This window comes from Chelonoidis abingdonii, chromosome 14, assembly GCF_003597395.2.
Source record: "Chelonoidis abingdonii isolate Lonesome George chromosome 14, CheloAbing_2.0, whole genome shotgun sequence".
NCBI lineage: Eukaryota > Metazoa > Chordata > Testudines > Testudinidae > Chelonoidis > Chelonoidis abingdonii.
In genome coordinates this window covers 7,189,796-7,204,873 of record NC_133782.1, presented here as the reverse complement: position 1 = coordinate 7,204,873, position 15,078 = coordinate 7,189,796, and the positions used below count along the sequence as shown (strand labels likewise).

At 36.9% G+C, this 15,078-nt stretch overlaps 1 protein-coding gene across 8 annotated transcripts in view; it reads right to left on the bottom strand.

Moving 5' to 3' along the window:
- The window catches only part of DIDO1 (death inducer-obliterator 1), an 89,919-nt gene that overhangs the window by 42,505 nt on the left and 32,336 nt on the right, over positions 1-15,078 (bottom strand). For all 8 annotated transcript variants that reach the window (XM_032766382.2, XM_075072222.1, XM_075072223.1 and 5 more), the window contains 4 exons: positions 9,350-10,226; positions 8,760-9,078; positions 1,633-1,839; positions 603-828 (listed from right to left, as the gene is read on the bottom strand). In XM_032766382.2, the coding sequence (XP_032622273.1) occupies positions 603-828; positions 1,633-1,839; positions 8,760-9,078; positions 9,350-10,226 (1,629 nt within the window). The remainder of the gene's footprint in view (positions 1-602; positions 829-1,632; positions 1,840-8,759; positions 9,079-9,349; positions 10,227-15,078) is intronic.

The following is a 15,078-nucleotide window of genomic DNA, read 5'->3' as shown; positions in this document are numbered from 1 at the left end:
TCAGGAATCATAGAATCATAGACTCATAGATCTGGAAAGGATCTCGAGAAGTCATCTCGTCCAGTCCCCTGCATTCATGGCAGGACTAAGACAGAGAATTTGAATATAGCTGACAGTTAAAAATATAAAATATAAAAGGTCTGTAACAAACCCTGTTGAAAAATCCCATCTTGGCACTAGCAATGCAAATGCAAAACTTGAGAAGCAAGTGCCAAGGCTAGATGTATGATAATAAAATTTAAGTTAGTACAGTGAATTGTTGATAACAGGGGCACCTCATGTAACTTACAGTATTTTGAAGATGTGTATATCAATACTCACCTCCTCTGAGAATAGAAATGGTTATTGCCTTTGGAAAACATTTGGTAACTTACTCAGCAAGTTTATGTTCAGAAACCAGTTGTGTACACTTTGATATCAAAATTATAAATGAACCTTATAAAATTTCCCTGATACAAGTGTGTGAGAATCTTTGAAGATGCAGAGAAAATTTGTGTGTCATACTAAGATACCAAATTTCCTAATCTTACAGAGCCAAGAATGGATGGGTATTCAAATAAAATGTAAATGATTACTCAGGAATATCCCTATGCGATACATACATTTGAATAACAGTGAAGATGAAATGGCAGCAGTCTTTTCTGGCTTTACTGCATTGTAATTATGATCGCTTGCCCAGGATGGCGTGCTGTTTTCTGATGCTGGCTCTTTAGTAACTGTTTGGGTGTTTGCTTCAGTTTTAGGGGCTGTCACCATACTTTTCTTCATGTTAATTTCTTTTTTCTCAGGAGTTGGTTTCTTCTGGGTGGACAAAGGCTTAGTACCTGCCTGTGTAATTAGTAGAACCGTAATTACTAATAATAGTAACGACAGAAAGAGTTATCATGTTGCATGTATTTAATGACAAAATAAGTCTTCGTATATAGTGAATAATTACAAATGCATTTCAGATTACATAGTTACAATACAAAATACAAAAAGTCTATAAAGCTAGGAGAAATGCATTAGCCTAGCAGGAGAGTGTGTTGAGTCTCTATTCACAAGCAGATCCTGCCAGCCAACTGAACACAGTTGTATTTATCATCAAATATATGTAAACCTGCACATCCAGCTGTACTTCCCATGTTAACGTGGTTTCAGAGAGCTAAGTAATATGTATTTAAAAAGGCTTTTAAGAAATTCTCTTTTATTTCCTTACATGTGACACACATCCCCTTGCATAGCCTGTCTCCCCATTAAAAAATAAACCTAAAAACTTTTAATCCAGGATAATACTAAAAATTTTAACCTATGAACTAGCTTTAAAATATTCAATACTGGGGAAATTATTTCAGAAAAGCTGTACTGAAGCGTAGATAATTTAATAGCACCTATGCAAAGGAGGCTACATTGTATTTTAACAACCTTTTCCTGTTTTCTTTTTTTATCATTAAGATTTAACTGAATTATCTTATTCTTTAAAGTAGTTTTAGGTCATGAAAATGGCAAAACAAACAAAAGAGTGAATCTCTAACGTTAAATCTTGCAAACTAAATATATTTCTGTCTGAAAAAACTGTACAGCAACAAGCCATTGGTGCTTCAGGAAAAATGCTGCTACAAAGCTATTTTTTATTCAGGAACATGAGCTTACCTGCAGTTGAGATTTTAGAATTGTGGATCTCTCAGATTTTGATTTGATCTTCTCTTTTGGCTTTGGTTCTTTTCCTGCACTGAGAAATTTCATGGTGGCTGCAGCATGTTTGAGAATGCAGTCGTTACTGCAGTACACAGAATCAGGCTGAGCCACATTAGAACAGCCAGGACCAATGCATTTTGATGCACCAGGAGCTTCCATTACCTAAAGATTTAAGCACAGCAAGTTCCACTTTTTAACTCAAAAACTGTATAACTGGTGATGAGGACATACATAACAGAATTTAACTAGTGCATCTTAAAAGCATAACACGATTTTTCAATCAATATCAGATTCCAGAGTGAACTACTGACACTATCCCATGTCCAACTCTGCTGGCCTAGGGAGTTTATGCTTGCAAATTCACCACGAAACCAAAATATTTATAAAATCATTAAAATATAAATAAGCCATAAGAAGGTCCATTTCATTTATATTTATTAAACAGAAAAGTACCACGGGCTGTAACATCTATTTCTCCTGGAGTTATTGATATCTAAAATGAAAAAGACCTACTGCATTAAACCAGTCTGTCTCCCTGATAATGCAGAATTGTTTTCTGCAGCATATTTTTCTATAGTTTTATCCAGTCTCTTTTAAAAGTCCCAAGTGACAGGACTACTCCCACTTCCCTAGGGAATCTCCATTGCAGACTAATACTCACTTCCCACTGTCAGGATAGAAATTTCCCAATACTCAAGTCTAAATTTTCTCTTAGTTTCACCATAGTGTTTTACATGTAAATAAATTCTCTTCCTCCTCAGTGTTAACATATACTAATAACAGATGCCTCAGAAATATGATAGATCAGGTAACATCCTTAAAAGCCTACAAATATTTGATCATTGTGAGGTATAAGGAAAGGAATTTAAGTTTTCCTTCTTCTGTTTTCCCATTTGTAAAATTAGGATAACATCAATTATCTATTTTTGCAAAGCACTCATACCTAAAGATGAGAAGTGATGTGACAAAATGGAAATATCCTGGACAAACCATATGGAAATAATATAAACTTTACTGAATTACATTAAACTTTGTTAAATTAGGTTTAATATCTTTGGGATCCATTATATTAAAAATGCAATTGTGTATGTGTTGTTATGAACTTGTATGCAACTCCTTTAGGGGGATGGAGATGCTAATATAATTCCTCTGGTTATCAGTCCTTTTGAAGCCATCCACTAAATAGGCTTTGCATAAACTAGATCAAAATGGATTCTCCAGTGACTATCCAAAAATCCTTTCTTTATCTGTTAAACAGACTGGGTTTAAACAGGCTCAGGGCCTTCTTCTTGATCCAGCAAACAGACAGGACCTTGGTCCACAGAGGGCCCCAAAGGACTGGGTCTACTGAAGTCCCATAAGACTGTGTGCTTGTTCTGAGCTGAAGCTGTGATGAATTTGAAACCATAAGGAAACACCTTGAGTGGGGTATTGAAGGCCTTTTCCTGCCAGAGACCACATATGGGCTGGGGTGATCTCTGAGGTAAGCTCCATAGGTTCATTTGTTGTTTTTCAGGTTTTCTCTGTGTGCCTTTAACCTTAAGAATAAAACAAGCATGCATAGGAAGTGCTGCGTGTTGCCTTATAACTGTAGGCAATTATTTGGTTATTAGTCTCTGAAGAAAAGTAAGCAGGCCTGCTTCAGCAGAGTTTTTTGCTGGGATATCACAGTATAGTCAGGGGACTGTGCGCCTGGAAATACACTGGAGTCAGAAAAGAGTAGGACACATGTCACCACTCAAGAGAGATAACAGGTAGGGAGCTGGAAGCCTGAGATGGGTGCCCTTGCTGAGCCAGAGGGGAAATACCAGTGCAGCTACCCTGAGCTGACACACTATACACCTCTACCCTGGTATAACACAACTCGATATAAACACAAATTTGGATATAATGCGGTAAAGCAGTGCTCAGGGGGAGGGAAGGGGGAAGTTGCGCACTCTGGCGGATTGAAGAAAGTTCGATATAATGCGGTTTCACCTATAAAGTGGCTCCCAAAGACAACGTTATATCTGGGTAGAGGTGTACTATTAATTTCTATTGGTTTCTTCTTGCCTCTCCTCAGTTTGTCAAAATGTTTTGGGTAACATGGTGACCACCCACACAATGTAAAATTCTACACACAGTGACAACAAAGTGAAGGAGGGGGAGAAAGAGAGAGAGAAACTATTAGCTCTGCACATGCAATCCAAAATTGCATTGGCCTTTTTCACTGCCCTATCATGTTACAAACTCTTGCATTAACTTGTATGTTCTCCAACTGAGCCATATTTTGTCATTTTCTGTCCTAGTTCCTCATCTCTCTGAAGTCCTTCCTTTTATATCTCAGTCCTCGTTGGTTGTTCCAGCTTCCTGATCATTAGTGAAGATGTTAAATAAGAACAGGCCTAATACCTAATACTGCAATACTCCATTAGACAGCTCTCCCCAACTCAATATACTGTAGTTTATAATTAATATTTGTTTACAGTATTTTAGCCAATTTTCAATCCACATGACAGTGGTGCTACACAGACCAATTTCAATTAATTTTTCAATTAAGATTTACTGAGACACAAAGTAGTGCTTATCTAAAATCCAAATACTATTAAATTTATTTTGTAGAAATAAATATTCATAGAATCATAGACTTTAAGGTCAGAAGGGACCATTATGATCATCTAGTCTGACCTCCTGCACAAAGCAGGCCACAGAATCTCACTCATCTGTTCCTGTATCAAACCTGTGTCTGAGCCACTGAAGTGCTCAAATTATGGTTTAAAGACTTCAAGTTGCAGAGAATCTTCCAGCAAGCGACCCATGCCCCACGCTGCAGAGGAAGGTGAAAACCCCCCCAGGGCTTCTGCCAATCTGCCCTGGAGGAAAATTCCTTCCCGACTCCAAATATGGCCATCAGCTAAACCCTGAGCACCTGGGCAAGACTCACCTGCCAGACACTCAGGAAAGAATTCTCTGTAGTAACTCAGATCCCATCCCATCTAACATCCAATCACAAGCCATTGGGCATATTTACCGCTAGTAGTCAAAGACGATTTAATTGACAAAATTAGGCTATCCCATTATACCATCCCCTCTATAAACTTATCAAGCTTAGTCTTGAAGCCAGATATGTCTTTTGCCCCCACTACTCCCCTTGAAAGGCTGTACCAGAACTTCACTCCTCTGATGGTTGGAAACCTTCCATCTAATTTCAAGTCTACGCTTCCTGATACCCAGTTTATATCCATTTGTTCTTGTGTTCACACTGGTACTGAGTTTAAATAATTCCTCTCCCTCCCTGGTATTTATTCCTCTGATATATTTATAGAAAGCAATCGTATCTCCCCTCAGCCTTGTTCTTCAGAATGATTCTCTACAAATACCCATGTTCACATCTGAATATATCCACACACAGCAAGAGAAAAATATTACAAGAATTAATACACAAGTGCTCCCTAGGAGGCATCTTACATTTTAAATATCTAACGAGTCCAGTTGTAGTGTGTCACTAATAACTATTAAAGGCCCAATCCTGCATGACTGAAGTCAGTGGTGAAAAATCCATTTTTTCAATGATATAGGACCAGGGTGTAACCACCAAGCTTTCCTGAATGCCATAGCATTTTGACTAAAGTATTAATTAGCTGCAATGTTTCCTACAAGAATTTGAATTATTTAAAATAAACAATCTGCAGAATACAGCTCAAAATACAATGCATGAAAAATGCTACTGATAATGTTACTCTTCTTAAGTGGTAATGACTATCTTTGTTGACATCTTTTCAGTGTTCCAGAAATTCAACCTTGAAGTAGGATTCTACTCTGCGGAGTGATAATAAGTGATTGTAAGGCTCCAAGTTAATTCCTACAATTATTTCTGTATCAAGTGTGTTCAGTGTACAATTAAATCCCCACCCCCCACCCCCAATGCTTGTTTTATAAACTCTACCTTCGCTCAAGTCAATTTGGAGTTGTTTCTCTTCACTCATCATCAACAGTACTAAAAGCTTTGCATGACAAATTAGACTTTTAGTACAACCCCACTGTTTTCAAATCATGCCCACACTGAAGCCTGTGCAACTTATTACACAGGATTTATTTTGACACAAAAACACATCTGACACTGAATGCACATGAGGATCAGGTCTGTTGAGTAAGAAGATGTTACTTTTGCATACTCATCCTTTAGAGTAAAGACTAACTAAAAGAGTGTTTAGGAAAAGTGTAGAACCAGAATTTAATAGTATATAAAAGTTAGCGGGCGGGTGAAATCCTGGCCCCACTGAAGTAAATGGCAAAACTCCCATTTACTTCAATAGAGCCAAGATTTCACCCATTAACCTCTGTTTGCCAGAAGCTGGGAATGAGTGATGGGGAATGGATCACTTGATGATTACTTGTTCATTCCCTCTTGGGCACCTGGCTTTGGCCACAGTCAGAAGACAGGACACTGGGCTAGATGGACTTTTGGTCTGACCCAGTATGGCCATTCTTATGTTCACTATTCACACTAAAATTATCTGTGAAACTATTTCTAAATTTTACAAAACATTGGGGGTACCATTAAAAGCAATTAATATCACTGTCCTAAAACTGAGGCACCCCTCAAAATGTATTCGCAGGAAAAATTCTACTGAATTTTCTTTGCCATGGTTCACAAATCAAACTGGGCTCTGAATAAAAAAAACAAGTTTATAGAAGATACGAAATGTCAATATTAAAGAATCATGATGTTTTCCATAACTCCCCCCAACTTTTCCAATAGATTGAAAGGCCAGCATAGGATAACATACATATATACTGATTTATAACACTGAAATATAAAATGAAGAATTGTTAATGGTAAGATTATGAGCTGTGACAGCTATATTTTTAATGATTTGTAATTAAGGATAGTGAATGAGTACAAACAAGGTAACACTTAGGCCAAAGTCCTGTTGCCATACTTGTGGTTTTGCCAATTCTTCTTTTACGCAGACTTGCTAATCTGTTTAAAGTGATGTTATTGCTGACAGAACCAAATTAACATGTCGCACAGGAAGTTTAGGGCTGAAAATAGACAACAAGAAGCCCTTTTTCTGGTAAGACACACGTCAGGGTGACAAAAAACGACCACGACATTGTAACTGAAAAACCAACAGAAAAAAATGCAGAAGCTGGGTAACTGAAGCCTCTGCACGCACAGTGTATGGGTTACCTAAAACTAGAGAGGTCAAACAATTAAAAAAATTAATCGCGATTAATCTTGAGATTAAAAAAAAAGCGCAATTATTGCAGTTTTAATCTCAGGTTAAACATCATCAGAGTATCATTTACTTAAATATTTTTGGGGTTTCTATATTTTCAAATTTAGGGTCAGGGCTTGGGGCTCTGGGTTTCAGCACCTCCCCCCTTTCCCCTAGGATGCTGTGGACTAAAGCTTCAGCCCCTCCGCCACCGATGCCTCCCAACACACCCACAGGTTTACAATTAACATGTCAAAAAACATTAACGCATTCATTTTGCTTTCAGTTAACCACAGGCATTAACTCCAATTAATTGACAGCCCTACCTAAAACCCAAAGGGTTTGTGTGTTAAAAAGTAAACTGGATAAAGATTTAGTAATCTATGACATAGAAATGTATAAGAGACCCAAGTGAACATGGTCCAAAACAGGAGAAACACTGGAAAAGAGACTGAAGGACTAGAGGAGGAGATCAGAGAAGGCGACGATTATCACAGAAGAACTTCCTGGTGCCCTGGAATGTGGTAACTTGGGCCCATTAAACAATTCCATCTTGTCTGTTATTATTTGTCTGGAATAAATGCATGGTCAGACACTATAAATGACAATAATTCCGTCTAAAATCGTATAAAGGCAAAAACTGATTACAGCTGAAATTTGGTTGGACCTGTCACTTTGTTTGTCAATTTTTATCCCCAAAACAAAATTAAATATCAACATATGGGAAATGACATATTAAAAACTTTTTAGTATTTTAAGTTAAATCTGCATACATATATTGATGATAACTGTAATTTTAAAATTGTTAGAATATATTTGAAAAAGATTTTTTTAAAATTTACATGTATTTTGCTGAAAATGTCCATGATTAAAAAATATCACTCCAAAGTCTACAACCATCGTGCTAATGGCGGGCTTCAGTATAACAGCTCTGATGTTAGCCAACATTTATAGGAAATGGTATTCTTGTCCAATCATTAAAATGCACACACACCCAAAAAATAAATTATTGCACTGTGCTATCAGCAAATATGTAAGATTTTTTTTTTTAAACTTGCTAAAAAGAAAAAGTACAGATGACAGTCAAGGAGGATGCTTGTGCTTGCAAATATTAAAATAGCACCAGCAGCAGAAAGGTCAATTACTATGACATTAAAAGGTTTAAACTAGTTTAAATTCAAGTTAAGAGGCTTTTTGCTTGCATTTAGAATGGTACACAGACTAGCTAATATAAACAAAGTTCCCGTAACAACTGTATGTAGAAACTGAGAACAATCTGAAAGGATTTTTTTTTTTTAAATTATATACATTTTAACAGCCATTTTAAAAAAATAAAGTCTATCAATCCCCCTTTTCCATGTATGAAGAGCTACAAGAAATAAAGCCAAAACACAACGTCAAAGATTGGCTCCAAGTACACAGTACAGCTTGAATGTGTAAAGGTACACAAGTTTGCTAATACTAACTCCCTACAGTGAAAAATAAAATAATTGATAATTATTAGAAAAAGGCAATTTTAAAATAGTGACATGCCAATTTCAGAATTTTAAGGGTCTTTATGAAAGAACAGGAATTCAGTCAGTGTCTTGATTACCCAAATAAAAGAATAACAGATGCATACACATTATTAGGGTATTTTCCTTATCCTGATGTGTATGATTTATAAATTGCAGTCCTTCAAAAATTAAAAAAAATATATCCTAATGATTGTGACACTCCACTCATTCAGTTCTGGATCAAAATCTTCACTTACAAATCAGAAAAATACAAACAGCAAATATCTAGCAGCTTTGTTTTATATAAAAATATGTTGCAGCCCATAGATAAGCTAATGCCTTAACACATTCAACAGTACAAGAGACCAACAACTAAAATACTTACAGGTTGAAATATCTTGAGTTTTTTCTTCCCACTTGGATTTGCAGCTTTTTCAATCCTACCCTTGATTCCTTGATCCTCACTGGACTTTTGTTCAACTGTTCCTACACTTGTGAGCTGTGTGCCATCCACGTTTACTTGCCTTGATTTAGTTTCTTGCTGATCTGTTTCTGAAACTGTCTCATCCTGCCCCTGCAGAATGGTGCAATTTGGGCAGATATAGTCCTCCCCATTCCTTTCCAACAGTCGCCCACGAGCCTCAGAAATCCCCACACAGTCACCATGAAACCATTCCTCACACCTATCACAACAAATCATAAACCTGAAAATAAAGAACAAGTGGTTAAAAAATAAAATATTGAAAAATTCAAAAACAAAAAAAGATCCTTGTAATTTTGTCAGGAAGCCAGTTGCTTTGTATAACTTATTAATTTATTAGCTTATCCTATTACATCCCCATGAAGTTGCAACAGAAAAAAAATTATAGACACCTGGCAATGAAATCTTTGGTAGTAGACTTATTTCCTGTGGAGGATTCTCTATTACTTGGTACAGTATTTTTAGACAATACTTTGCATATGTATATAGCCCACCTGTTATTATGAGGCTGGTGACAGATACAGTACAGTGTATTTGGGTCATAAATCTCAGACTCAGATTTGCTTTTTGTGAACTCTTCAGATTCTTCGTCTTTGATCTCTTTTGTTGCCAAGTCAGGTTTTATTTCCTTTTTAACCTGAAGATCTTCAGTATGTTCCTCAGACACAACTACTTGATTTCCAGTCTCAGTGCTATCAGTAGACTCAGGTTCTTGTTTGACAGGCAGCTCAGCCTTAACTTGATTTCCTGTCTGGACATCAACTATTTCTGTAGGATTTTGTTCTAGGTGTTTTTTTCTGAGGCGGTTCTGTATCTCTTTCAATGTCAATTCCGCAGGTTTTTGTTCAATGCGTTTGTTTCTTAGACGATTTTGTAGTTCTTTCAGCGTCAATCCATCACTATCACTATCAGAGGTATCATCATCATCATCTTTTGCACCTCTGCTTTCCAAGACTGGCTGATCCTTCCTGTCTTTAGAATCACTCTTCTGAGTGCCAGGTTTTATATCGGGAGTGCTCTCCACACTGCCTTCAGAGGCAGTCTCCACATCTGTAACCGGACAGGATGCTGGTTCACTTGAATCTTCAAGAGCAGTAGGAACATTCTTTCTACCTCTACGTCTTACTGTTGTAAGAAATTCTTCTACTCTTTCAGTACGCTTGGGTTGCCGTCCGCTACGCCGGAGGGACAGGCTTTGTTGCTGCTGTGGTTGTTGTTCACTAATGTCCACATCAACATCTCCTGCCCCTTCTCGTTTGGCAATTGTAGTCCTTCGAAATCCCCATGTTTTCTTGAACTCCTTACTTGTGGGCTTGATAGCTTTTTGTTCCTCCTCATTGCTTTGCTCACCTTTATCATCCAAAACTGATGCTAAAAATAAAAGTAAAATTATGAAACTGATAGTTCCTCATTTAGGATCACAGCTGACACTTTTTTCTTAAATCTTTCAAAATGTCATTACGTTTTCTTTTTGAGAGTAGATATACACGTTAAATGTGGCATGTTAGACGACCACTTAATAGCTCTGAACACAACGAGTAACACACTTTTTCTCAAAGTTCCTATTGACAGGGATCACTAAAGTCACAGCCAATATAATTACGCAATGTATAATTCCCCACTTCAAGTTTTGATCATAATGAAAATTAAGCCACCCTTCCTGTTCACATGACAGCTACACTCCAGAGTTCCACCTCACAGCAGAGGTAGTTTACTGTCCCATCTAACACTAAGTCAACATAATCCAGAAGCTAGGAATTGCTCATGCAGTGCATCCCCTTCTTTCCCTAGATCTGGGGTCGGCAACCTTTCAGAAGTGGTGTGCCAAGTCTTCATTTATTCATTCTAATTTAAGGTTTCGTGTGCCAGTAATATATTTTAACATTTTTAGAAGGTCTCTTTCTATAAATCTATAATATATAACTAAACTATTGTTGTATGTAAAGTAAATAAGGTTTTTAAAACATTTAAGAAGCTTCATTTAAAATTAAATTAAAATGCAGAGCCCCCCGGACGGTGGCCAGGACCCGGCAGTGTGAGTGGCACTGAAAATCAGCTTGTGTGCCACCATAGGTTGCCTACCCCGCCCTAGATGCTTATAATATTCCAAGCTCTTGCTGGCCTGGTATAACACAAGCCAAAATAGAGAAAGAAGAGGTTAAAGACTATTTAGATAAGTTAGATATATTCAAGTCGGAAGGGCCTGACGAAATTTATCCTAGAATACTTAAGGAACTAGCTGAAGCAAGTTTGGAATGCTAGCAATTATCCTTAAGAACTTATGGAGGATGGGTAAAGTCTCAGCAGACTGGAAAACAGCAAACACCGTACCTATCTTTTAAAAAGGGAACAAAGAAGACCTGGGGAATTATAGAGCTGTCAGCCTAAACTGAATACCTGGAAAGAAACTAGGAAAAATTATTAAATAATATTTTCCCTAGAAGATGATAGGGTTATAAGAAATAGCCAGCATGGATTTGTGAAGACCAAACTAATCTGAAGCAAGAAAGTTTTACATTAGATATTGGGAAAAAAATTTTTAAGTATATGTATAATTAAACACTAGAATAGGCTTCCAAAGGAGGTTGTAGAATTCACATCACTGGAGGTTGTGGAATTCATTTCACTGGAGGTTTTAAAGAACAGGTTAAACAAACCGCTATCTGGTATGATCTAGATTTAGTTGGTCCTGCCTCAGTGCAGGAGAGCTGAACCTGATTGCTTCTCGAGACCCCTTTTAGCCTACATTTCTCTCTCTTATCATCTCCCCCATTTATTTAGGATGTTTTAACAAGTTTCCAATCAGTGCCATGTAAATATCAGGAAAAAATCAATCATTATAAAAGCTTGCTTTTGTTTAGGGAGATATTACACAGGAATATAACCATCAGATCTTTCTATTTAACAGGTGTTACCATATTACAGAGTGAGCATCACAACACCTATAATTTGTTGTTTCTAGTGATTTTATTAAATTGAAAGAAATCACTATACACACATTTAACAAACCAAGCATGTCTATCAAACGTTAATATTAAAAAAAAAACTGGACAGGTATGCTGGTTTATTTGCAGGTCAATGTACTCTGAGTAATGAATAAAAGGTAAGCAAATATTTATCTGTCCTCTCTATTTTCCTGGGCATGTAATGGGTATGTTAACTTTTTCATAACCACAACCTTCCATATTTATTTTTATACCATTTCTCTATGATTGGCTATTTTTCTTTTTCCAGTGAGAGGCTACCAATATTCGAGCAAGTAACTAGCAGATGAGAAATTAATTCTTCATTTCTTCTTGTGTGATCATTTCTGCTAGGAAGCCCCCAAGGAAGATTACCACGGGATCATAAATATCCACCAACTATGGTATTTAGTTATGGATTGCATCTCAATATTCTCTAGTGACTGGATATGACCACCACATATGCCTAGGGAGGTTGCGGAATCTCAGTCATTGAAGGTTTTTTTTAAGTTCAGGTTAGACAAACACCAGTCAGGGGAATGATCGAGTTATTACTTAGTCCTGCCTTGAGTGCAGGGGACTGGACTGGACGACTTCTCAAGGTCCCTTCCAGTCCTAGATTTCTATGATACATGCATAAAATCTTTTCTTTCATCTTAGTGTGTGTGTGTGTGTGTGTGTGTGTGTGTGTGTGTGTGTGTGTGTATATATATATATATATATATATATATATATATTTTCTAACCTGACTGGTACCAGATACTACTGAAACAGTATCTTACAGAAATTGTCTTCTATTGTGCTACAGACTGAGGTTGCTGGACCTCTTTTACTCTGGGGTAATTTGTCTACCCAAATCCTTTTCCCACGGTGTCATATACAAAAAATTTTTTCCTTAGGAAAGTTCTCTGCAAAGATCAATATAAATTATGAAGTTTCCTAATTGACCAGATGCTATCACATCTATTAAAGTTAGCTTTTTATAGAAAACAGGTTTTCTAGAAAAGTGAGAAACATAATTTCTGAGTTTAAAGTACTGCTACCTGGGGAAAGTGGGCCAATTAAAGCTAGTTTTGATCTCTAAATAACTTAGAAAAGTTTGTTTTACCGAACAGCTGGCCAACTGTATGTTACAAGACTCTCCCAATCTCTCAGGTTGGCGATTTGTGTTAAAATCTGGATATTTGCAATGGGTATCACTGGTGAGAGGAAAGAACTTATCTCTAGTTCTATCCCAAACCCATACAATAGCATTTGCTAAAGGATGTGAGTACATTTCTGGAAGGAGTGACTTATTATTAATCCATGGTAGTCTAGCAATGTTCATAATGCAGCAATTTTCTTGTTCAATAAACCAGCCCTATATTTCTCTGATTTTATAACCTAAATCTTTTAAAAACAATGTGTGACGTCCTGGCCCCATTGAAGTAAAGGAAAAACAACTCCCACTGATTTCAATAGGGTCAGGATTTCACAAAAGGTCTCCTACATGCCAAGAGGATGCTGCACCACCATGCCTTAAAGCCACTCCAAAAGACTACAATAATATTTTAATCAATTAAACAGAGGTTTTTATTTTTATTTGAATCAGTGGTTTTTATTTTCAACAATAAACTCAGAAAAATATATCAGGTGTTTGAGACTTTTAAATTACACTTTAAAATGAATCAGAAAAGGTAAAATAGATTGAATCATTTGATGGCAGTATCATTCCTTCTTATCTCTGACAGGCTCTTCATAGGAGGAACTCCCCCTTTCTATGCCTTTGTACAGTGCTTAGCACAAGAGACCTCCATCTTGGTTAGGGCTTCTAGGTGCTACCATAATTTAAAAAAACACTAATATGTCTTAAGACAGCAGAAAACTTAGAGCCAAATCCTTGATAAAAACCTGAAGTCATGAATGTGATAGCGGCTCCAATCTAGCTTTTTTGTGCATGTGAAATGAATTAAAGACATCACAGAAAAGAGACTTACACCACCAGTAACCTAAAGATAAAAGATGAATAACTAGTGATCAGATAATTCTTCATCCCATCTATCTTCACATAGCCACTAAAAGAAGTGATGCTATCTGCCAAAGAACATCAACTTTTTCTCTTTTTGAAATGCCGGACTAATGTTCTGGGAACTCTACAAAAAAAACAACCAGCAAAACTCAATAGTTTAAAGAAATAAAACAAAACAAACAAAACAAAAAACTATAAATGATCATTGATCTCCCAAAACACATTACATTACTTTTACAACTAATTAGTTTTAACCCAACCAACTGCCATCCACACTGAATCTAGAGAAAGCCTAAGAAAACAATATCATCTGGTAAAAAGCACTGAAGATCCCCAAATCCAGAGTCTGGCAGAACAAAAGATGATTAAGTTGAAGTCAAGGACGACTCAAAGGCCCAGCTGCTAACCATCCTCTGTCTGAACCAGTAGGTTGTTAGGTTCAAGCCTGTCAGCCAGTCACAACTGCTGCGGTATTATATGAGGAGAAAGGCAGTTTTGTAAGCAATTAAAAGCAAGTGACAAGTCAGTAACATTTAAAACCAAAACAAAACACCCTACCTGACCAAATCTCTCTCCAATCAACCAGTGAATTACAATTTGGATGTACTTACATGTGGCTGTCTACTACCATTATAAATCCCTTAGGGCAGTGACCATGTCTGCTCTCTCTGTGTTTTGTATAGTTAACATCACATTGATGGGGATTTGACACTGCAGCTCATATCCTTCATAGAGATAGTATTTTGATAGGATTATGGCATAACTATGATGTATTTTATACAAGATAGCTTGCATAACCTATCACTGTAAAGGTTATAATTTACTGAATATGATTATCCTATTTGTATGCATGTTTCATTTTGGTATCTGAAGTTACGAATATTGTCTATGTATCTATTACAAATGTGTTACACCTGGGGAATGCCCACTATGCAAAAGACTGTCAGTCTAGATGGCTGGTTGGAAACGGCCCATTCAAGTCAATGGACCATTAAGAAGAACAACAGGTCTTAGAAGAAGCTAATCTCCCAACAGGGAGACCAAGGTTTCCTGAGGACAGTAAAAATAGCCTCCAGGTCATGGCTGTTATGACACTACAGGGGCATGTGACCATATCACATGGTACTGGACTCCATCTTGGAATACCAGTGTTTTTTCACTGAAAGACGGAACCAAGCTTGGAGACAAAGGGTTCCCACCATATACAAAAGCTATTTAAGGCAGGGGAGTGACATCATCGTGGCTCTTCATT